The 26,282-nt window shown below is 34.8% G+C and overlaps 1 protein-coding gene across 10 annotated transcripts in view; it reads right to left on the reverse strand.

Annotated features, from left to right (window-relative positions):
• PUM2 (pumilio RNA binding family member 2) overlaps positions 1-26,282 on the reverse strand; it is a 92,417-nt gene that overhangs the window by 32,287 nt on the left and 33,848 nt on the right. For all 10 annotated transcript variants that reach the window (XM_082851828.1, XM_082851836.1, XM_082851832.1 and 7 more), the window contains 7 exons: positions 23,593-23,863; positions 23,254-23,347; positions 16,446-16,571; positions 13,591-13,733; positions 11,782-11,911; positions 1,392-1,535; positions 985-1,275 (listed from right to left, as the gene is read on the reverse strand). In XM_082851828.1, the coding sequence (XP_082707954.1) occupies positions 985-1,275; positions 1,392-1,535; positions 11,782-11,911; positions 13,591-13,733; positions 16,446-16,571; positions 23,254-23,347; positions 23,593-23,863 (1,199 nt within the window). The remainder of the gene's footprint in view (positions 1-984; positions 1,276-1,391; positions 1,536-11,781; positions 11,912-13,590; positions 13,734-16,445; positions 16,572-23,253; positions 23,348-23,592; positions 23,864-26,282) is intronic.

Genomic DNA, 26,282 nt, shown 5'->3' on the forward strand with positions numbered 1-26,282 from the left:
TTAGTAATGACTGGCATGTGTTAGTTTTGCCATTTTTCACACCAGAAAAGAATATAATTTAATGTGGTGGGAAAACAGATGAGAACCAGATTTTAAGACTCAAGGACACAAGAGGAATAAAAAACCTCTTGAGGTGTGAATAAATGGCCCTGCCCCTCATAAAGAAAAGGCTGTCAATTGTACCAAGAGAATGAGAGTAAGCTGTTTTTTCTCTGTTTCCTGAATACTCTGGAAACACCAGAGACTGATAATACAATGTGTGTCAACAGGGTGTCAGTGCAGGCCTCTTCTGATTTCAGCTCTTCCTCAGTTACAAAATCAGTTTGTGTGGGTAAATTATTTATTTTGTGAAGCTATTTAAAATTTGGATTTCTTAAGGATTATATATAAAACTAGGATATGGGAAAAAAAGTCCTTTTAAATGAACTTCTAGTGATAAAGGCTAAGTTGTTTAATATAAAGATAGGCATATTTATCTTAGGGGTTTCTGTTTAGAACATTACATCGTATTTTATTTTTATATATTATACCAAATAGAGATCATTAACAACCATTAGCATTTAATAAGAATAAATCATCTGATGAGCACACAAAAATTATTTTAAAACACCAGAAACTTAAGATGGCAAAAATATTTACTTCCTCGAACATTAATATTATAGAGCAAAGGGAAGAGCTAGTAATTAGCATAATACATATTATCCCAAACAAACCTTACTAAAACAAAAATTACAGTAATATAGTTCTTAAAGCCAGGGGAAAATGTATTATATTTGAGTAAAGCATGGACTGCTTGAAATGAGTTAAGCATTCCTAAATGTTACAGGAGGTGGTTTTTCAGCTACAAAACTAAACCAATAAACCAGTATCTTATTCCTGTCCTTTCTATACCACAAGCTATTACTGTTTATATTAATATTAAAAACAAATACATATACCTCATGTCCACTTAGCAGAGTACACTCATCTTAAAAAGAAACTTACCTGATGAGCCAAATCCACTGAGGGCTGAGCCTATAGCAGCACCCAAAGAGCTACTGCTTCCAAAGCCAAGAGATGTACTTCCAGGTTGGCCAGGTCCGTGAGAAAATAAAGAACTGCTCTGGGAGCTATTAGTCAAAGAAGTGCTCCCATAAAATGAATTCGACTGCAGATTAGTGCTTGGCTGCTGCGGCTGCTGCTGCTGCGGTGGTGGCTGAGTGCCAAGTGGCCGGAAGAGACCATTTGTGCTGCCTGTGAGACTATTTGCAGTTCCTCCAGCTGCTGCTGCTGCTGCTGTAAATTAAATTTCAGACACTTCTTAAAACTACCCAGAAAACCATTTTCTATTTTTGAAACATCTCAAACAACACCAGAAAAATATTATCCCTGAAAATGTCAGTTACACTTACCAGCTTGTGCTGCTGCTGAACTAATTAAAACAGGTGTTGGAGCCATTAATCGAACTGGAGCTCCAAGGCCAGTTCTTGCTCCAGGGCCAACCACTAAGGCACCAGTCTGATCATAATAGGCAGTTGGAGTTAGTACTTGATAGCCTAGATAATATCAAAATAAATGTTTACCAATGAAAACATTATAGAAAACATGTATTTATTTTCCCCCGCATTTGTGTTTTTATCAACACAGCTATTTATACTGTTAATATAAAAACGTTAGTCACCATATAAAAGCAAACACAGCTGAGAAGGTATTACTAAATATATGAAAATGTACTAAAGCACAAGTAAATTTTTTCCCTAAATTTTAACAGAGATGCCTCTCGCTTATGGACAACAAAATGATGAGATATATTCCTTGATATTGAAACCATAGGTAATCAAGGGCTGATGCTTGAAAGTTATTACCATTTAGTCAGTTGTCCCGAGAGGAGAATGGATAGAAAGACTACGGGGAAGTGAGGGAGAATGCTGTACGATTTATTATGCAATTTTAGTAAATTTCTAAACCAAGTGCCTCATTACCAGCATTCCCTTAGATTTTCATTTGTAAGCAGCCCTTTAAAAATTAAATCATGATATAAACAGATAACTCAAAATCATAAGGTTTAACAGTCAATTTGTAAAGGTTCTCAAGCTGCAATCTGAATGAAAATCACATAGGCATTAGTTTTATAACAGCCTTGACCACAAGGCAGGTGACAATTTGCATTATTCAGAACGACAGGTGAGTGAAGTTTATCTCTTCATAGACCTTCTCAATAGGGACTCCTCATCTGAACCACAGAATAGAAAATGACTATTTCGAACAGAAAACTGACTCTTTTGCCAATTCTCTCAAGGATGGTGCATAGTAAGTACCACTCAAGATGCATGGGAGAGAAGTTAACTATATATATATATACCATGGATACTTCAAGGCAATAGGGCTTATTCTCTCCCAGAATGCAGGTTGAGAAAGGCTGTCTTATACAGTAACAGAGACTCAGGCTCAAAAGTCTGAGGACCACTTGCAAAACTGCACTGGCAGCCTTGGATACTTTTAAATTTAAACACTACTTTTCCCACTAAGACCAAAACTTTCACATGCAAAGGCTGTTTTAATTAAATACAGTAATTCTGCTTCGCAATTACCATTTTACTAATACAATGGATATTAATTAGGAGGTCCAGCCAAATGAAGAGAAGCGTCGGGCAAAACCTTGGAGGGAATGTAAAGCTTTCAAGCCCTCTCCTCATGCAGTGAACATGATGAATTTGAGAAGATTATTAGACATCCAACTGTAACTGTCACATAGGATATGCAAGTCTAGAGTTCAGAAGAGCGGTTCAGGCCGGAATTATAAATATGGGAGTGGTCAACATAAGGATGGTATAAGCTAAAAAAGAACAAAATCACCAAGAAAATAAAAGGGCAGGGCTTATGGCCTGAGGGTACTTTACATTAAGAGGTTGGAGAGAGCAGGAACAAGGGAAAGACTAAGAGGAAATAGCCAGTAAAGAAAGAAAATTCAAACAATTTGGTCTCTTGGAGGCCAAAGAAAAAAGAATTTGAACAAAGACTGAGTGATCAACAATGTCAAATGCTACTAAAAGCCATTAAGGGTTGAGAACCTGACCAATGAATTTAGCAACATGGAAGTCATTCTGGTAAGGATAAAAGCCAAACTGTAGTGAATTCAGTAAAGAATGGAAGAACAATAAACAAGTACAGAAATGCTTTTGAGGAGTTTTGCTGTAAAAAAAGGACCAGAGGCGAGCTGCACAAAGGGGGCTGAGAGTAATTTTTTTCTTAACCAGAAAATGTACTTGATTAGCAGAGCATGATATTTAGGTGTTTAAAAATTTTTATTGTTATTGTGAAATAAAACACATTAAAAGTACAAAAAACAGTACATCATAATGACTACAACACAAAAAAGTATAACTACCATCCAAGCCAAGAAACAGAAAATTGCCCAGCATCCCACCTCTCGAAAGTCCCTGCTCTACCAGTCTTCTCTTTCCCTTAGAGTTACACATTCTACTTCCCATAAATGCTTCTCTCTAAACAATCATTTGGTTTGAATTATTCAAAAAATTTTAGGTACGATTCATCCATGTGGTTATACAGAGACCTTCTAGTTTCCATCTTCATTATTGTATAGCACCTCATTGGACAAACACCACAATGAATTTATCCATTCTACACTTACACGGTTGCCAGTTTGGGGCCACTGCTGACAGGACTGCCATAAACATTTTTGTATATGTATGCTGGTGTGTTATATGTACATATTTCTCTAATCTAAGGTATATATCTAGTAGTTGACACCCTGGGCCAAAGGGCATGTGTATTTTCAAACTTTGGCAAATAATGCCAAGCTGCCTTCAAAGTGGTTGTGCAAATTTACATGCTTACCACCTTGGTATTAGAGTTCCCATTGCTCCATGACTTCAGTAATACTTGATAATGTCAGACTTTTAAAAACTGGCCAATCTGAAAGACAGGCAGAAGCGTTCTGTTCTGGTTTTGATTTTCTCTCCCCATAAGGAGGCTGAGCATCTTTTCATATGCTAATTAGGCACTGGGATTTCCTCTGGGGAAACAGCTGTTCAAGTCTCTTTCACCCATTTTCCTATTGGTCTGCCTTTTCTTATTGATTTATAATTCTTTATGTATGCTGAATTCAGGTGTTTCACTGTTTTAATGTATTGCAAATATCTTCTTCCATTCTTAGCCTGACCTGTGATTCTCTTTATGGTGACTTTTGAAGTAATGGGTTCAAATTTATTATTTCCTTTATTTTCATAAAAAAATTTCCCTATATTATCTTCTAATAGCTTTAAAATTCCACTTTTCCACACTTAGGTCTAAAATCCAAATGGAGCTGAGTACTGAACACAGGATAAGGCAGCAGTTCAATTTGTTGCCCAAATCATCAATTTTCTTTATTTCATCTTATTTATAAAACAAGTCACTCATTCCTCCCTACTGCTTTTTGCTGCTTTCTTTGCTATTAATTAGGTGGCCATTTCTTTTGGGAATCTCACTTTTGGGGTCTCTACTTTGTTCCACTGGTCTGTTTGTCCATGCAGTAATTCAACTGCAGCTTTAGAGTAAATCTTACTCTGTAAGTTAGAACAGAGCAAGTCCTCTACTTACTTTTGTTCTTTAAGAATGTTTTGGCTAATCTTGACTCTTTGCATTTTCATTAAATTTTAGTATCAGCTGTCAAAAAGAACCAAAAGAACCCATTGGGATTTTTGATTGGAAATGCACTGAAACTACAGGTTAATATGGGGAGAACTGGCATGTTTAAAATATTGAGTTGCCCAATGGTTTGTTTATTTAGGTCTCCTTTAATGTCTAAACAAAGCTGCTTCCCATAGAAACTGGGCACATTTTTTGTTAGACTTATTCCTAGGTACTTCTGACTACTGTAAATAATAACCTTCAAATTTTTCATTTCAAAACATTATGGTGTTGGGAGTTCCCTTGCAGTCCAGTGGTTAGGACTCAGCGCTTTTACTGCCGTGGGCCTGGGTTCAATCCCTGGTTGGAGAGCTAAGACCCCGCAAGCAGCGCAGCATGTCAGGAAAAAAAAAAAAAGAAAAAGAAAAGGCTGTTGGTTAACAGAAAGATTTTTAACCTGATTTTTATATCCAAAAACCTTAACAAAAACACATTAATTCTAATACTTTATCTGCAGATTCAGTTAATACAATCATTTTTCTGCAAATGACAGTTGTGTTTTTCTATTTACAGAACTTTTTCATTTTACTAGAATTTCTCTCATGTTATATACTGGCTAGGCTCTTTAATATAATGTTGAAGAGAAGTATCGTTAGCAGAAATCCTTGTCTTATTCCCAGTCTTAGATGGAACACTTCCAAGTATTTCCTATAAATAGCAAAGTTTATCATCCTTGGGAAGTGGGGTAGGGTGTTTAATTCCCTCCCGACTCCCCAGCATATTAAAGACGTTATCTTCTGGTTCATAACTGTTAAAGAGGTTTTTTTTTTTAAAGTCAATATATAAATTTATTATGCTTTTCCTGCATCTTTTGAGAAGTTCTTATGATTATTATCTTTTAATATGGCGAATTACACTGTGATTTGCTGATGCTCATCTTGCATTCTTGGGATAAAACCAACTTGTTCATGATATATTATCCTGCTTTACATTGCTACATCTGGTTTGCTAATATTTGAGGATTTCTAAATCCATGTTCATAAGTCTGATGAGCCTACAATTTTCCTTTTCTGCACTGTTTGACGGGTTTTAATATCAAGATAATGCTAGTACCATAAAATGGCATGGGAAGAACACCCTCTTTTTCTGTTCTATGGAATTTTAAAAATTGGAATTGTTGGAATTATTTCTTCCTTGAATGCCTGATATCATTCACCACTGAAGTTGTGCTGGTCTGGAATTTTCTTGGAATATTTTTGATTACTCAATTGATTTAATGGTAATGAACTTTAGATTTTCTATGTATCCTTGAGTGTGTTTGGTTACATTGTTCTAGTTATTTGTCCACTTTGTCTACAATTTCCAATTTCTTAACATGAGATTGGTTCCGAATACCCTCTTATGATTATTTTATTTTTCTGATATTGGTTATTATGTCTTCTCTCTTTACCTTTTTTTTTGATGAACCTCTCAGAGGTTTATCAATTTTATTAGTCTTTTCAAAGACGTAAATTTTGGGATAACCTGACTCTTTTAACTATATGTTTGTCATCTATTTCATCCACATCAGTTTCTATCTTTATTATTTGGCTTCCTTCTACAATTCTTTGGGTTTATTCTCTTCCTTTTATGGTTCCCAGATAGAAACTTATTTTCTAATGTATACATTGAAGCCTATATACTCCTGCCATTTGCAGCAACATGGATGGACCTAGAGATTATCATACTAAGTGAAGTAAGCCACACAGAGAAAGACAACTATCATATGATATTGCTTATATGTGGAATCTAAAAAAAAAAACGATACAAATGAACTTATGCACAAAACAGAAATAGACCCACGGACATAGAAAACAAACTTATGGTTACTAAAAAGGAAGAGGGGGCAGAAATTAGAGAAGTTTCGGATTAACATATACACACTACTATATATAAAATAGATAACCAACAAGGACCTACTGTATAGCACAGGGAACTATACTCGATATTTTATAATAACCTATAAGGAAAAAGAACCTGAAAAATAATATATATATATAAATATAACTGAATCACTCTGTTGTACACATGAAACTAACAACACTGTAAATCAACTATACTTCAATTAAAAAAAAAAAAGCCTATATACCCCTCTTCTATGTTTTGTTTTCAAGTGTAGTCCACAAGTCTAAATATGTAGCATTTTCATAATCATTCAGTTCAAAAGTTTCTAATTTCTATTGTATTATCTTTTTGTTACTTATCTAAAAGACACAAGAGATTAAAAAAGACATGGTCCCCACACTCAGGAATTATACAATTTGTAGCGAAAATAATGTACTATATTCTTAATTCTAAGATGCCACTTATTTTCAGACATGACATTGATCAAATAACTTTCCTTAGGGAGAAATACATAACTCTTCCACTTTAACTTTAACACACTTTATACCTCCAAACATGGTAAAATAATTAAGAAAACAAACCACAAATAGCTAAATGAAATGCAAGGAAGACAAAAGTAGTAAAGAAAGGAGCAAGTTATGTGCCACAAGAATGGCAAAAAGAATGATTATTATTATTTTTCTTTTTTTTGGCTGCGCCACGCGGCCTGTGGGATCTTAGTTCCCTGACCAGGGATCGAACCCACACCCCCTGCGCTGGGAGCGCTGTGTCTTAACCACTGGACTGCCAGGGAAGTCCCAGGAGGAATAAATATTAATGAACAAGCAGTGGGAAAGATTTGGGAAGACTTCATGGAAAGGATCATATTAAACGATGAGAAGGAAAGTTAATCACAAAGTATAAAGCAAGGCTTTAAAAAGGAAAATGTAAAAGTATATATCCCAATTTTGCTTAAAATTTATAAAAGTGTATTCTAAACTAAAAGTATTAGCTAGGGCTAAAGGCATAAAAGGATATTTGTGGAACAGTATGTGGTCTAGTGTGTTAAAGCACAGGACCAGGACAGTACTGATTAGGTTAAAAGGTATCAATAGTTTGGAGCTATATTAATGAAAATGTTAAGAACCAGAATGGTATGAACTAACCTGTATTTTTGAAAGGTAACTGAGGGGAGAATAAAAAGATGAAATAAACAGAAGAGATTGGAGGCAGACAGAGTTAGTGGGAGGATATAGGAGAAGCTGAACAAGAATAGCAGAGATGAAAAGAAGTGAACATGAGAGAATAAACAACAACTGGCAAGTCACTGAATGTGGAGCACAAAAGAAAACCAAGAGTTAAAGATGACTCTGAGAATGAAGCCAAAAATTTCTAGCTCGAGGGGATAGCGGGGTTAATAGTGAAATAGGGTAAACAATAAGATAAGCAAATTTGGGAGAGGTGAGTTCATTTTTGGACATTATCAGTTTAAGGAGTGGCAGGAACATATACACGGTAATATCTTGTACAAATGTAGAAATGTGTTAAGTGTTCAGAAAAGAATCCAAGATGCAGACGTAAACTCACTAGTTTACTGGTATAGGAAAGACAGGTGAAAAGATGAAAGTAGTTAAGACTCTTCCACAGAAAAAATATAAAGTATCTCTGTTTTTCCAATATTGAAACTAAGGTTCAAAGAGGAAAGTAACATGGCCAAGGTCACACAATTAATTGGCAGAGCAATATGGCAGATCTGACTCCAAAGCATCTAGTCACTAAAGCCAGAAAGTCTTTTACATTTAAGTGATATACAGAGGAAAGGGAGACTGACAAAAAGCAATGAGAAAGATGGGAGAGCCAGGAGAGTAAAATATCACACAAATGTAGTGGAGAGGAGCTGCAGAAAGTTGGACATACAACAAAGTTGTGTAATACAACAAAGAATTGAGAAAAGTAAGGATGGAGGAGAGGAAGTCATACTTTGGCACTGAGTTACATTAGAGCTACGTATGAAAAGGAATCGTGGAGGCGGGGCTTAAAAGAAGTGTGGGGTAGAATGTAAATTCTGAAAGGTAGTATAAGAGGGGAACACAAGAGAGATAAAGCTTTTTAGGATGAAGAGGCAGACTAGCATCGTGGTTATGGAAAAGGAGGTGGCAGAGGGAGAAAGACTGAAAATACAAGACTAAAAAACAATGATGGCATATATAATCAAGCAGAAGGATTGAAAGTCTATAATCAATACAGTACAAGGAACAGGGATTTGATGGATGAGAAGTGAAGGACAGAAGGTGGAAAAGCTAAGGACTGCATGAGATTTGAAGAAATAAACAATTTTCTAAGCAAGCTTTTGTATTAGTTTTATATCTTTCAAACATATAAAGATATAACACATAAAACTTTATATCTATGTAACTATTTGAATAAGGGAGAATTATTTCATCATAGTCCTAGGCAGAATAAAGTATAGAAGGTATTAGAGAAAAGTTTTACAGTGAGGGAATCATATGAACAGTCAACAAGTCACTTAGGCACACAAATATTATTTCTAGTAAAGCCCTTTTTGTGAAAATGATTTTTACATTTTACAGTTGTAAAGGGACTAAATGTTGTGGCTTAGAAGGTTAGGTAAAATAATTTGGTTTTTTTTCCTAAATTTAATTGCTTTTAATTTTCTCATCACTCCGAAGACAGTCAATGGTTTTTAGACAAATATCGTGTAAAAAGTGGTTTTCTTTTAGGAGTACCAAGATAGAGTTCACTGATGAACAGAACAAAACAAAAAAAGCAATAAAGAGCTTTCTTATAGAACGGAAAGAAGTGAACATAAAAATAAATTTTGAGAAGACCAAAGCTGATAAAATTAATAGCAAAATACCTTGATGTTTTTAGTAAATAAGAACATGAGGTGAATATGAGGAAGAGGAGCAAAGGCATTTATAAGAAATGGGTAATAGGCCCAGCACCAAAAGTCTAAAACAATAAGCAATAAGTTAAAGGGAGAAGCAAATAAACACAGGTCAGGAGCATTCTCTTAAATCAAAATCCTATTTAGAATCTAGTAAGACAGGACTGTTGTACTCCATGACTCTTCTCCCTTTTCTATTTATAGCTAAAACCCAAGAGGAACCCAGAATGGTCTTAGCAGTGGCTTTCATAAACTCCCAACTCAGTTCTTTTAGCCCTGTTCCATGTCTCTCCACATGCCTACAACTTCTGCTTCACAGTCCATTTCACTAAGGGCTGCTTTTGCCAGGGTCTCTAATCTACAGCAGCTCTGGGAGAGCAGCTTCCATGAAGCAAGTATACAGCTGGGGTAAAAAAGGAAAATAATGAGAATGCCCCCATTCTATTATCATTTGTACTCCAGGGACAGCAATATTAACATCCTTTTTTTCATTCAGTAGGCTAAACAAGATGATAAACTCAGACCTTAGAATTTCAGAGAGAACAGAATGAATGTAATTGATACAGAACTCCTCAAAATAATATACAGAAATATTTAGCAGCATGTAAAAAAAACCCCTCAATCATGTAAGTCAGGATCGTTTCCAATGCATTAAACACATCTCCTATATGATCTGAATAGAAAATTTATCTACAGTACAATTAATGAAAACTGGAACACGTATTTCATTAATCAGTATAGTTGACTCTTAAACAATGCAGGGGTTGGGGCACCAACCCTCTGTGCAACTGAAAATCTGCAAATAACTTTACAGTTAACCCTCCATATCCACTATTTTGCACCCGCAGGATTGAAACAACCACAGATTGTGTAGTACTATAGTACATATTTATTGAAAAAGATCCACATATAAGTGGACCCACGCAGTTCAAACCCATGGTTGTTCAAGGGTTAGCTGTAATCTACAGCTGAAGGAGTAACTACTCATATACCGAAAGTGAAAAAATGGCATGCTTGAAAGTGAGTCTTTAGGAATGAAGAGAAATGAAGGAATAGAATGGGAAGTGATGCATTATCTACGGACATTCAAATGTAGCCTTTAAAAACATAACAAGTGCTAATAGATAACTAATAAGAACCTGCTGTATAAAAATAAAATAAAATAAAATTCAAAAGAACCAAACATAACAAGTGCTGCTTCATTAGCTTAAGAAAAATACCTTGGGCTTCCGTGGTGGCACAGTGGTTGGGAGTCCGCCTGCCGATGCAGGGGACACGGGTTCGTGCCCCGGTCCGGGAGGATCCCACATGCCGCGGAGCGGCTGGGCCCGTGAGCCATGGCCGCTGAGCCTGCGCGTCTGGAGCCTGTGCTCCGCAACGGGAGAGGCCACAACAGTGAGAGGCCCGCGTACCGCAAAAAAAAAAAAAAAAAAAATACCTTCCTTCCATCTTCCACTGTTTAATATTAAAGTACTAATTTTGTATTTAGTTTCACAAATTTACTTCACAAAAAATGTACTTTGTTGGCCTTTTCTAAAAGTTGTACTGTGGTAACAGGCAGAAAACTTTAGTAAATGCTGATGCCATTAGGTTATAAAAACCAACAGGTTAAAATACTATATAAATGTGCTAAACAAGACTGAGCAATGTTCTAAGTGGAAAATGTTAGCTGTACACTTTTCAACATTAATTAATTAAATGACTAACTATCCTTGTAAGGCAGAAATGGCAAATAGGTTTTGTTTGACATACCACCTAATGGTTTTATTTCTTAAAGCACTGCATTAAGAATTCTGGGCTGAGGGCTTCCCTCGTGGCGCAGTGGTTGAGAACCTGCCTGCTAATGGAGGGGACACGGGTTCGAGCCCTGGTCTGGGAGGATCCCACATGCCGCGGAGCAACTAGGCCCGTGAGCCACAACTACTGAGCCTGCGCGTCTGGAGCCTGTGCTCCGCAACAAGAGAGGCCGCGATAGTGAGAGGCCCGCGCACTGCGATGAAGAGTGGCCCCCGTTTGCCACAACTAGAAAAAGCCCTCGCACAGAAACGAAGACCCAACACAGCAAAAATAAATACATTTATAAATAAACTCCTACCCCCAACATCTTAAAAAAAAAAAAAAGAATTCTGGGCTATACTCCACTGGAAAGATGCTTTGATTTACACCATAAACAGACTTAAGAAAAAAAGGTTTTTGAGAATTCTAACACATATTTGCCATCCCTGTCATTGTCTCGCAAACAATACTGATTTCAACTATTGGCACCTGAGTTGTAAATAATGCATTGCAGGGTAGGCAAGATTTAAAGACATTTCTTGATTTTTCTCACTCCTCAGTGTGAGAATCTACATTTAACATTTTAAGTCTACTCAAATTTCCACAATTAACCAACTATATACCTGGCATGCCGGTAGCAAGACCCTGACCAAAAGCCAAAGTTGGATTTGCTGCTGCAAGTGATTCAGCTTGCTGCCCTTGCTGGCCCTGATTGGGAGTAAGAGGGCGCTGACCTGCTCCAGCACGAAGAACCTACAAAGGACAAACAATTTCCTTAAAAACGAAATTATAAAATAACAAATTTATCTCAGACAACTCTGTATATATCACAGATAGCCTTTGGATATTCTTTGAACATATTTACATTCAATGAAATGTCAGTTTACCATAAAAAAATACAAATAACGTAACACCAAAAACATAATCTATTAAGCAACATGGTAGAGGGTCTTCAGGAACAATTATTTCTAGTATTTGTGCTCTTTAACCTACCAAAGTAGTATTAAAATGAGAGACAGATATTTGGGCGGTGAGAAGGGAATGGCAAAATCTTACATGAAGACAAAAGTTTAAATTTTATTATTTTCTAAGACTGAAAACTCTAAATTAAGTATAATTATTCAATTAGTCTGGTACGAGATTGTGGTGCAGAGTGAAAACTTCAAATTGAACCAAGTTTTCAGAATTCAGAAGCTTTAATTAAAGTGAGTAAAAAGCTGCTTTTTACTGTAAAACCTTAGGGTTAAAAAAGGAACAAAAGATTTCATCAAAAAATGTGAAAACTCTTAAGGCTGGTCAAACTGCTTCGTAATACATAGTTGTTGCAGTGAATATATACACAAGCATGATACACATTAATTTCACAAAGGTAAATACTTAAACAATTCAGGACAAGGGGGATTCATCTTAAGTCCATCCGTGTAAGTAAGCATCACGCACAGGTATATGTGATGTTTAGGCAATGTGATATTTTTATCTGCCCAAAGAAGACACAGATTTAAAAAGAATTTATTAAATGGTGCTGTGGTATAATCTACAAGGACTGAGCTAAAGGACAGCTTTAACAGAATATCAATATAGTTTAAAAGAAAATTCAACTGCCAAGTAACACTATACTTGTCATTAAGTTGCTTCTTTGGTATAAATATGATAAATTTGGGGTTTCCCTGGTGGCACAGTGGTTGAGAGTCCACCTGCCGATGCAGGGGACACGGGTTTGTGCCCCGGTCCGGGAAGATTCCACATGCCGCGGAGCGGCTAGGCCTGTGAACCATGGCCGCTGAGCCTGCGCATCCAGAGCCTGTGCTCCGCAACGGGAGAGGCCACAACAGTGAGAGGACCGCGTACCAAAAAAAAAAAAAAAGATAAATTTGACAAACAGAATTCTGGAATTTTTATCAGAATTTTTCTTTTACATTTATTTATAAAAATAGTTCCAGAAAAGTGGCTGAAATTTAAAAAAAACCTTAAAAATAAACATTTTCTGTTTTAAGAAATCTAACCTTTAGTGAAAATATTTCATCTTTCCTCGCTTAAAAACAAAGTACCCAGTAATCTCCTTTTTCTGGTCAGAAATATATTAATATTTAAAATAGCAATTTAAATACCCAGAAGAAAATGAAATGACAATTACTTTGACAGAAACATTATGAGCACACTTTAAGAAGTGATGAAAAGAAAATTTAAAACTGCTAGAGATTTCAAGACAGTTTCAATAATAGAAATGTTGAAGTGGAATACAACCAGATCTTTAAGTTCATATATATGACTACTGGAGAAACAAAACCACATAATCAATATTTGTATGCCAACTATATGATAAGTACTATGCTACATATTGGGGAAAATAAAAAAACACAGATCTTGAATGCAGGGAGCTCATGAAATTTCCAAGACTCTTCAGGTAGTATTTAATGAAGGCGGGCCTATACCTGTTGCTGTCCAGGCTGAGCTTGTGATGCTGCTTGCTGATTTGCTGTGTTGTTTGCCGCAGCTGCAGCCTGCTGCTGAAATAAATTGGCTGGATACACCCCCCACGGAACACCATAATACTGAGGTGGAACCACTGCCGGACCTAAACCCCACATCCCACCCCCCCAAAAAAAATAAAAAAAGTCACTACATTTTATAGATAAATAAGGTTAGTTACCATTAGACCATAAAAAAGGGACAGTGCATAAGACTTAGAGCAGATGTCCTTACAATCCTCTACCCACATACAACTGTCTTCCCTTTTCTCTTTTTCCCAGTTTTACTAGAAAGTCTCACTGAGGTATGGATTATTAAAAAAGAAAGTATTCAGAGGTGACAGCAGTCGTCTTAATGAAAAGATGTGAACTAAACTCAAGAAGACCAATGAACTGACAGGACACTGAACCATCTCTTCAACACCTATTATTGAATGCTAGTTTATGCATTTGATACTGGCAAATAGGAACATTAAACACCATAGAACTGTAAGATTTCCTATACTCAACTCAGCATTTTCTTTAAAAAGGAATTTTTAAAATTGAAAACAAAACATTTTTGGCTTTTAATTCGTAATCTATAACATAAAACTAGGGAAAATGTTGGTATTAAGCTTGCTACAACTGTATTTTAATTGTAAACTGTGAATTTTAAAATATTCTTCATATCTGAAACAGAATTAGTTACAATTCTCACAAAACAATTGAAAATCACGTAAAAACAAATGAAACATCAGTGTCTTTATGGTTAGGAAGATGGAACTAGTAAGTTAAGACAAGAAAGAACTATGAAATATAATCATGGACATAGACATAAAAAAGCAAACCAGGAAAAACAGAATGAATTCTTGCTCTATTCTACTTTATTCAAGATAACATTTCATTTCTGGACAGTAAATAGTATCACACAATAAGCCCTGCCATTAAACTAATGATTACGATGTCATGTTTCCTGACTGATACATGTCCCTAAATTCCACTGATATGATTTTAGTATATCTAATGTGTATACTTTAGAAAGTCAAACTCTTGGTTTCACTTTGTTTTGGAAGAAAATAAAGCCCAGTGTAACTGACTCAATCACTAAAATGAAAAGCTTTGAACAGTTTAAAGGTAAAATATATTTCTAAAGATAGTTTAAGCACAATCTACAATGAAGACTCTTAAAATATAGAAAAGGATTTATGAAGAAAGGATACACTGTCAAAACAAAACAAAAGAATCAGACATCCATCTAGAACCTCTCTGTCCAAAAGTAGCCGGAAGTCATCTGTGGCTAAACAATTAAAAGCTGGAGAGCCTGAATTAAGATGTGCTGTAAGTATGTAATACACACAGGATTTTGAAGACTTAGCATTAAAAATAAATAAAATATCTATTAATAATTTAAAAAATATTGATTACATGATATACTGGGCTAAATCAAACATACTGAAATTAATTTCATCTGTGGTTTACTTTTATAATGTGGTTACTAGAAAAATCTAAGTTACATTATCTGGCTCACGTTCTATTTCTACTGAACAGTGCTGATCTTAGAAAGCCTAAGTAAGTTCAGAACGCCAGGAATCCTTATCTCAAAACTAATGACCTCTTAAAGTTGCTTCCTTCAGTTCCATAGATTAATGATTTTATGTATGTATGATATACTAGCACTTTACATACTAACATCCAGTTAAATAGTACCAGGAAAGCTCACATCTTTATGGAATCACATGCAGATCTATACCAAATCTACTGAATGTGACAGGTTAGTTTCAGTCTGCTAAGATATCAAACAAGAATTTGAAATTAACATTTTTTTCAGGTCTTAAAGTCCTGAGTATAAAAAAAACGCCTATGAAAAGACTAACTGTTCTGCAGTCACAATAATAAATAACTACCAGAAGTGGATTTAAAATTAATTGATCAGTGATAATTCAGTGAACTTATCAGTGACAGCTTAAAGTTATGAAAAGTTAGCCAATCAACAGACTCAACCCAAGGAACACACTTCTATGGTTGACATCTCCCTCTTCCTGCCTTGGTAACCAACATAAATCACGCTTAAGACAAATTCATTCCTGTCTCTGTAACTAACTCAACATAAAACAACCTTCCCCCAAAATCCTATAGAAGATCAGCAAATCACTCTGCTCAGTAAGACTGTGCCTAACCGGTACACAACTCTCCCTTACTTAAATAAGACATAAATACAGTTTGGTTTAAAAAATTTTTTTTCCCAGCTTTACTGCCATACAACTGACATGTGACATTGTGTACTTTTGGTTTTTACTTCAGATTTTGAGTGGTGGTTATCAGGCTTTGACACTTAATAAGTTCTTTCCACCTCAATCCCACCTTTTTGTCCCTCAGCTTGCCTGCACATTTTAACATTGCTAATTTAACTTTACTTTTTAGATACTCAGTCTCTTAAGATCACTGAACCTCTTTACCTTGTACTATCCCTGACCTGGGTATTTATAGCAGCTACCCCCAGTTTATTTTCTGAGAAGTAACTTTATTTGCACTGTCTCTGTGGGTAATGGGATCAGTCACAAGAATAAAGATTTGTGGCTGCTAATGTAAGATTTCTGAGACTATAAAACTAAAATGTACAACAACTATGTACAGGAGGAAACGAGTTATCCGACTTAGGTTTTCTCCTGTAGCCATTACAGTCGAAAAATAAACTAACTCTCTGGAAACTTCAGTTCATTCTGGATAAATGTTTCAGTTTTCTCCTAGAAACTTCAAATTGCCCAAATAGACAAAAATAAAGCTTATCCCCAAATTAAAACTAAATCCATAACAAGCAACAAGTATGAACAGTAAGTTACCTGCTAATGTTGCTGCTGCAGCCAATCCTGCTGCAGTATACGGGTCAGTCCCTGGAGGAGCAGCACTAATAATATATGGATTTGGCACAAATGCAGCTGGAGCAAGGCCTGCTGAGAATACACCAGCTGTATTTTAAAGGGGGAGAAATAATAAATAAAAAAATATGTATGATTTTCTTCATCAGGTTAAAAAAAAAAAACATTTCTTCTGAAATCAGGGTTGGTGGGGGAGGAAAGGGTGTATAATGATTCTAATTCTTATTAACTAAGTGACCTTGGGCATGTAATACAACCTGACTCTGGGGTTCTTTGTTTATGAAACTGGTTTATCACCAGTGATTTTTGTTAGAATTAAATATACATGACTGTATAGTACTAGCATATACACACAATAAATGTTTAGAGCTAGAATTGCTATTGTTCAATAGTGGTTTTTCATTCAATCCTTATTAAGCCATACTGTGAGCTAGGGATTCAACACTGAGAGAGACAGATATGATCTACACCCACAAATCACTCCATCTAGTGAGAAAAACAAACAAGTAAGTTGGCAATTAGAATATAGTGTAAGTGCTATATGAGCACAGAAAGTAGGGCTATCCAAGAAGCTTTTGGTAGGATGGAGTGGGGCTGTAGTGTATAAGATAAAACTGGAGTTATAATCAGAATGAAGACTCATGAAGAGTTTCCTGGGTCATGCTAAGTAGTTTGGACTTTATCCTGAAAATAAAACAATGAAGAGTTTTAAGCAGGAGCGTAAACCCACTTCTGAGTCTAATATATGCCAATATAGATTTGGTTAAGGCTAAGAAAGATTTTAAAATATTCATTTGCGGTACTTATTAAAGAAAGAAGAAAACCGCTGGTATTGAGCAGGAATCAGTATGTAGACCTTTTATCATAAGGTACTAAAAAATTACTTTGAAAATGTACTGCGAGAGTTTCCTCTTCTGGAAACTAACTGTGACAAGTACAAGGTAGGGAAATAATTAAAGAGAATGTGTTTAAAGTTAAAGGAGCTCAAAAAGGTTCAAGTTAAAAGATGATGGTGGGGAGATATGGGCATAAAGCAGGTGGACATAAAACAATTTTTTAAAAAGAATTCAAAAGGTACATTTATCTTAAAATCTAGGTCTTAAAATCAAGATTCAGAAACCTAATTCTAATTATATTATAGTGGCTTTCACATTTTGTGACTGTAACCCACAATGTAAAATACATTTCCCTAGTGTCCATATACACACACATGCCACAAACAAAAATCTCAAAAAGATATTTATCCTTATGAGGTTCCAATGCACTCTATTTTCTATTTAATTTTTCTCTTCATTGATTTCTAAATTACTTAATTTTAAGAAATACTGGCCACAAGCTACAATACTGATTTCAAGCCCAGGCATAGCATGGCCATTTGAAAAATCTGCTTTTAGTAAAAAAAAATAAGAATTAAACAGAGGGTTCAACAAAATCCTTGCACTATTTAAAAAATCATTTGCTCCAAGTTGCATTCTTAGCTATGTCCTAGGTCGAAGGTTTCAAGATTTACTTCTGGTTCCTCTACTGTGATTATCTTTATGACAAGAATAAAGATGTATTGATATCCATGTTCTACTCCTATAACTACAAATTGAAAAGTCAGGGCCTAATTTTATATTCTATATTTTTATGATTAAAAAAGATTGCTTTTAAAAAATGAGATACTATTTAAGTATATAACGTGGAGAGCCAAAGTCCTCGTGTAACCTTTACTGGCAGGTGGTTTATAGTCTTCTAAAACTTTTTTTTTCAATTTTAGACATGATTTTAACATAGCTCTCTCCATATTTATATTACAAAGCAGATAAAAAGCAGGAAGGTTTCAAATATTTGAAAAACAAGGAATTAGTGTTACCTAACGGATATATATTGAACCTTCTGCCAAAAAAAATGAAGAAAACTTAGTTTAAGCTCACGATTCACTTAGAAATATTTGCAACAGATTAGACATCAAACCGTATGCTTGTTTGTGTACATATAAATATGTATATGTTTGCATGTATATATACATGTTTTTGAATCTGTGTTTACATATGCACATATGTATAAATGTATACCCTTCTAAATTTTTATATTTATAAACACACACTCATACATTTGATATTACAGGGTATAACGGTACTTTAATATGCTTTTTTCACTTGCCAATTAACCACAGATCCCTTTCTATGTCAACAGATACCTATCTAATTCATTTTGGGGGGGTGGGGGGTGGGGGTGAGGCGGGGGTGCTGCGTGGCTTGTCGATCTTAGTTCCCCAACCAGGGATGGAACCCTAGCCCTTGGCAGTGAAAGCACGAGTCCTAACCACTAGACCGCCAGGGAATTCCCTAGTTCATTTTTTTTTATAGCTTCATAGTTTTGTATCCCACTACATAGAAGAAACATGATTTAACCAGTCTACTACAGATATATATTTAGATGAGTCACAATTTTTGCTATAAATAGTGCTATTATTCTTTAAGTATAATACAGCATCATCATATCCTCATGAAAATTCACGTAAATGGACAAATATATATAATTTCTTGATCCACATTTCCAGATTACCCTCCAGGAAAGTGGTACCAATTTACATTACTACCATAAGTATATGAGAATACCACTTACACTCCCGCTGAAATAGGATATTATCAAACTTTTTAAAAGTTGTCAACATCAGAAGTAAAATAAAGCATTCAAATTTTTTGGTTTTAATCTATAGTTCTTTGGCTATCAAAGAGAAAAAACACATCAAATCTTTTATACCTTTATTTTTTCTCATTAAAATTTTTAATCCATCAGGAATATGACCCAGTTATCTCCAACTTATTCTCCAAAGATATTCTTTTATAATTAGTTTGTAATGTCAAGGTTAAAATTACCCCACAACTGCACCCCAAACATACACACACCCATTTCAGAGTGTTCTTGTTTACTGATCGACTTGTATATTTCTAGGCCAGTGCCACACCATTTTAATCACTGTGGATAATAATTGTTTTGAAATATGGTTGAGTACGTCCACCTCTCATTTTAGTGTTCTATTAATTTTCCGGTTTCACTTTTCTGAGATAAACATCAAAAGCAAACTTTCAAGTTCAAAACAAAAAAAAAATCCTGTTGGGATTCCAATCAATATATTAAATTCACAACTTAATTTAAGGAGAACTGACCTCTTTACAGTAATGAGTTTCCCCCAAAGGGCATGTGTCCCCATTTATTTAAGCCTTCAGAAAAAGTTTACAGTTTTCTTTACATACACCTTGAACTGATTTAGTTACTCCCTACTCCACCCCACATCCTGATTACTATGTGCTATATTTCAGTGTTCATAAGTTTTCTCTTCTGGTTCATTTCCTCCTAGGTGATAGCTAGTTAATTATGAAACCCACCTATGTCTTTTATTTTTTTTACAAGGTTCTGAAATGGTCTGTTTTCACATCATTTTGTTGTTTCAAGACCTCCGATCTTTGACGACTTAAGTCCTTGATCTCTTAATATTCTAAATAAACATTTTAAAGTTCTTTTCAGAACTTTAAAGTTCTCTTATTTCTACATCTTGGGTGTAAATTCTACTATATGTTATATGACTGCCTTCTGACTGCTCTTTCTTGTTTGCACTGTAATTTCTGTTTTAGATACTATCTTATATGAGATTCTCTTACACTTACTCATCCCAATTGCTAACTACACACCATAAGGTGAAGTCTCCAAACCAAGTCTTTATTAGTGACTTGGGGGTCTAACCCTCCAAGCCCAATCCTGGCACTGTGCAGGCCTTCTGCTTATTTATCCCTCTTGCAGCCCGCTACAGGCCTCATAGATGTATTTCCAGTTTACTCCTATGGATCACCTCTCCATTTCCTATCCTACAGAAATTCCCCAGCCAGCAAAACAACCCCACGTTTTCTTTTCCCTCTCTCTCTCCCTCTTTTGAGTGTGGCTCTATATTTTAAAACATAAAATGTATTGTATCTATACCTCTTTCTGGCCCAGTCCATGGGCCAAGTTCTAGCCTGCTACCTATTTTTGTATGAATTAGCTAAGAATAAACATTCTAAAATGGTTGAAAACAATAATTTGTAAAAATGAAAATTATACAAAATTCATATAACAGTGCCCATAGTAAAGTTTTATAGAACACGGTTGTACTCATTTATGTATTGTCTACGACTGCTTTGTGCTATAACAGCAGGGTTGAGTAGCTGTGACTGAAACCATATGGCTTGCAAAATTTAAATATTTACTATCTGGGACTTTATAGAAAAAGTTTGTCAACCCCATTCTAGAATATGCACTGTCTGTTATGGTAGTTATTACCATATATAGCTACTGAGCATTTAAAATGTGACTAGTCTAAACTGAGATCTGCTCAAAGTGGGAAAATGCATACCTGATTTCAAAGACTTTATATGAAGAAGAGAATTTAACATTTCTTATTAGTGTATATTGATTATACTTGAAATATTTTGGATATAATGGATTAAATAAAATATTATTCAAACTAATTTCACTTACTTCTTTTTACTTTTTAAAATATAGCTACTAAATAATTTTAAATTCTGTGTGGCACATATTATATTTCTCTTGGGACAGTGCTGTTCTAAATGAACTATCAGCCATCTAAGAGATGACTGAGCAAACCTGGATAAAAGGACTATGATCAACTCTCTCTCTCTATCTTTCTATTTAACTATGGAACAAAGATGAAAAGATGGGATCAATTTTGCTAAGTTATGCTTTCTTAGAAATTTCCATTTTATTCAGGTTTTCAGATTTATTTGCATAGTTTCCCAGATGGCTTCACAAAGTTGTTCTAAGTTGTGCCAAATCTTTAAAGATCACGTAAGAAAGAATGTAAATACTCCAAGGCATTAAAAAAAGGAACATTTCTAAATTGTTTTTATGAAGTATATTGATATCAAAACCTAACAAAAAAGGCAAAAATGCACACATACAAACTTAAAGACTAACTTCATTATATGTTGAGTTAAAAAAAAATCCTAAATAAAACATCAGCAAATTAAAAGAGCTCATTAAAATAATTATATACAATTCTTCCAAATCCTAAGAACACAGGAATGCTTCAATTATTAGAAAATATCATTCATAAAATTAATTAATACTAATTAAGAGCTTTCATAGATACCAATTTAAAGATATAATGAAAGACAGGAAGGCATTTACAATGATAGCAAAAGATAAAATACCAAAGAACAAACTTATTGAGAAATATGCAAACTTACATGAGAAAAACTTTAAAGCAATCATAAACAACACAGAAGCAGACTTGAACAAAATTAAAGATACACAATGTCCTGGATAAGAATACTTAATGTCATAAAGATGTTGATCTTCCTAAGTTTAAGATTTTAACCTGATCTGGAAGTAAATAAAAGGATTCTAAAGTTCGTATGAAAAAGCAAATAAGAACCAAAAATTTAAAACTCCCAAAAGGAAGAGCAATAATGGGTATCTTAGCCTGCCACATATAAATCATACCACAAAGCGTCAAGAAATAAAAAGTGTTGTACTGGCCCACGAGTAGACAGGAGTCAGTACGTTTCTAACAATGAGTAAGAAGTACTGAAGGACAGGGATACAGAAGGCTGAAGAAAACTGGAAAAAACAGGTCCAGAGTGCATGCTGCTATTAGAAGTCATCTAGAAATGTGTGGTCATCTTTGATTAAAACCAAAAATAAAATTTTGGACCTGGAAAGACTTCTTGGATTGACGTAGAACAATACACAATTAAGGGAACAGAACCAACTTAGTATATCCCACCCACTGCCCCCAAACATACTGATGCTGAGAGTGTTCACAACTTTTCCAACCAGGAAATAAATCAAGGTCAGCCAAAATCAGGTGTAAAAACGGTTCCACGAACATGATAAAATAACATAAATCTATATACACACATTTACCAATGTCATATACCTGGTTTTGGTATTGTACTATAATTATGTTAAGATGTAGTCATTTAGGGAAAACTGGGTGGGGAACCTCTCTGTACTCTCCTTGCAACCTCATGTGAATCAGTAATTATTTTAAAATAACAACAACAACAAAAAACCCAAGACACAAAAACACATACTAATGCCTGAACTCTACCAGTAACACATATGTAATTGTAATAATTCACATCATAGTAAGGACTATAAAGGTCAAAGACTAAATAGCTTAATGAATTAAGGAAGAAAATATTCAAAGAAATTTTCTTGGGATTCCTATTTCCAACCCATTTTAAAAATAAACATTCTAACTTGATATGAACACCCATAACTACACTTGAATTTCCAAGTGTTTGATGCTCTCGACTTCACACTGAGAAAAAAACTTATGTGCTCCGACTTCCCAGGTGGTCCAGTGGTTAGGACTCTGCCTTCCAGTGCCGGGGGTGTGGGTTCAATCCCTGGTCGGGGAGCTAAGATCCCACATGCTTCATGGCCAAAAAAAACCCCAAAACATAAAACAGAAGCAATATTGTAACTAATTCAAGAAATACTTTAAAAATGGTCCACATAAAAAAAAAATCTTTAAAAACAAACTTATGTGCTGACAATTTTTATCAAGTTATAGATTTTTATTTCACCAAGGACACAAATAAAAGCCAAACTGTTCTTCCCTAATCTTTACTCTTGCCATGTAATCTACTACTGTTTTATCTCAATGAGATGTTTCAAAAGTAATGAAATAACACCATTCAATAAATACGAAAGGAACATTCTAAACACTTTAACACAAGATTTTCTAACAGTGTAATCAAAATGGTAACTTATAAAGACTCACCTATATGTGGCTGCTGAGCTGTGGCTAATGCATATTGCTGCTGTTGAGCTGCAGTTAACTGCTGAACTGTCAGTGCATTAGTCCTCTGAAAGAGCTATTAAGAAAAAAATATTTAATACAAAGATTAGTCTCAGAGCATTTCATTTTTGTTTAGAAAGCTAAGAATAGAATATTACAAAAACATATTTGAATCACTTTTTCAACTACAAGGACATTTTATTCAATAAAACACTGAACGTTCAAGAATACCCCTATTATTTATGTCAATGTCTCATAGCACTTCAGGCTATACTAGTACATAGTCAAGAGGAACTTCTTTAAAGGAGTGGCATGCTTTACCTGCTGCTGGGAGTTGTAGTCGAAAAGGCCTACGGTAGCTCCTGAAGAGTCCATTGGTACCTGATTACCAGGATAGTCAAACTGTAAGGAATCCAGACCAACTTGTTCCATGGCATCTAGATTCTGAGTTTCAGGATTTGAAAATTCTTCAACAAGTGGTTTATTAGCTGTAGGATTAGGAAGAGGCCCCAATCCTTCTGGGGGATTAGTATTGGGGCCCAGGCGCTCAACTACTTCAGTTGGAGAGGCTTGACGACTTCCAGGAGTACGACTATGTAAACAAAACAGAAATGAGTAAAAGTAACAAGTATGTCAAAAGGTGAAATGGGAAAGTAGGAAAATCATGAAAAAACAAATGGTTGTAAAACACAGAGGGCAAATTAGGCACCCTAGGTCACTAACCATTCCACTTTATCAATTTTTTTCTAGCTTCTAGCTTATCAATAATCTAGCTTCCTCTTAAGAGCTGACATGGTTTCATTATTTAAATATCATTAGTGACCACTGTCCCCGATTTGAATAGCATAAAGATATAACTCAATTTTACAGATAAGGAAATTTGCTAATACCAAAATTTAAGCTTAGACTACCCAAAACTTTTGTCTCAAATCAGACAAAGTGAATCGTAGGTATGAACAGCAGACTATCAAGTGACAAATATGGGAAGGCTCAAAACCAAAACCCACCTACCATACTCCCATCCTGTCCACCAGCACATAATTTCCCTAACATCTTGCTTAATATTTCAGAAAAAAAAACTGGCCATAAAGAATCATATGGCCTCCATGACTTAAGGGTGTAAAATATACAATACGACAGAAAAGGGCAGTGAACCAAGACAGAAAGCTGACTCCTGATTCTATCTTTAAGTATTATTTTGAGCAAATCATTTCATCTTCCAGGCCTCAGTTTCCTTGCTGAGACTGAAGAGGTGACCTTGTGGTTCCAAATAACAAGAACAAAAAGACTATTTGTGAAAACCTTCTATGAGCGCTCCAAAAACCATCTTTATCATACCAAATTGTTTCAGCTTAAATCATGAGAATAGAAATGTATAACATATTAATCAAAAATTAAGTATGCACATCAATGAAAAATATAATCCTACACACACAAAAAGCAACTTTCCCCACTGACTAGCCTTCTTAATTTTCTGAAGAAATTTATTCACATTGGACTAAATTTTAAGCACTGACTCTTCTCTTTTTATCAACATCCTTCACAGTCTAAACTTTATTTTCACTTTATTGCTTGACATAATTCTCATTTACAGTCTCTTTCCTTCTACAGAAATATTTTATATAAGATCCTTTCCCTCACAAGAAACAAGTCTGTTCTGGAACCATCAGTTCATAGTATATTCAAATATACGTACATTAAATAAATGGCAATAACTATTTTACCTGGCTTTCAACGTCAGTTGTTACAGCTGTGTAACTGACCCCAACCTTCAGGTGCTTCACATTGGGATAAATTTGCTAACTTGTACAGAACGTTTCACAAAGCAATTGCTTAATTACAAGAATTGTTTTCCAGATATTTAGGCAGACTTACATTTTATTTCAAAATTAACCATTGTCCTTGCAACATCAGAAGAAATTTCAAACTCCTTTCCCCTTTATCCGCACCTAATTTTTCATATGAATAATCCCAAGGCTTGTTTTTCATTCAGAATATAGGGGAAGAAAAAAATAAAACTGAAAGGGTCCTCTTTAAAATCAGCCAATTAAAAAAAAGAAAGAAAGCCTGCTATAGTTCATTCCTTTCAGTTCTACTCCAATAATATATATGTTGATGATGTATCAGTTAATGTACATAATAATGTGTTGCCATAATGACCATATGACCACAGCTATTAGTTTGAAATGGTTTTATATTGTTGAAGACAATATTGTATCTGAAACATTTTATAAGCAATTTTAAATACATACCCCAAACTTACATAGAATAAAATTAGAATGCTATTGAATGTAAAGTTCATATTAATATGAAGAAGTATAGCCTCTCATACAAAACAACTCTAATAGCAAAAAGTAGAGGATACAATAGAAAAAAGTCATTATGCTATGAGTGGTGCTATTTTCTTGCTATAGTTAATGGTGTATTAACACTTCAATTATAAATGTATACTCTGCAGGTTTATAGTCAACTCAGTTTTAAATGCGTATCCTTGACTAAAACATAGATTAAGTAATAGCAGAAGCGCAAAATCAGAATTAGGTCCTAAAACAAACTGAATAGCATTAATTTCTTGTCAAAAGAGGTTTACTGGTTTTGGATGCTTTTTTGCATTTAGAACAGATAGAAACGGCACTGTTTTTAAGAAGCATTGTTAGTCTGCTTTTGATAATTAAAGGCAATAAATGTAAACATGTACCTACAACTAACTGATATTCCATGGTTCACAAGATCGCAAAGAAACAGCTTATTTTCAGGTATAGGCCCCAAAGCATCTGACTACTGAGGTATAAAGTATAGGAAATCAGTATGAAGAAACAACTCCCTGTATGAAGAAACAACACCCTAATATTTAGATAAATGTGCACTGTCTAATCCAAGTCCAAAGCTTAGAAGAAAAGAAACAATTATTTGTCATAAAGAGACAATAAAAAATCTGGAACTGAACTTAAATTCTGAACTTAAAACTAATTTTGGAAGTCTCTAATATGTTCCCCCCCTTCCTAATTTCA

The sequence above is a fragment of the Leucopleurus acutus genome (assembly GCF_964270905.1).
Source record: "Leucopleurus acutus genome assembly, chromosome: 12".
Taxonomy (NCBI): domain Eukaryota; kingdom Metazoa; phylum Chordata; class Mammalia; order Artiodactyla; family Delphinidae; genus Leucopleurus; species Leucopleurus acutus.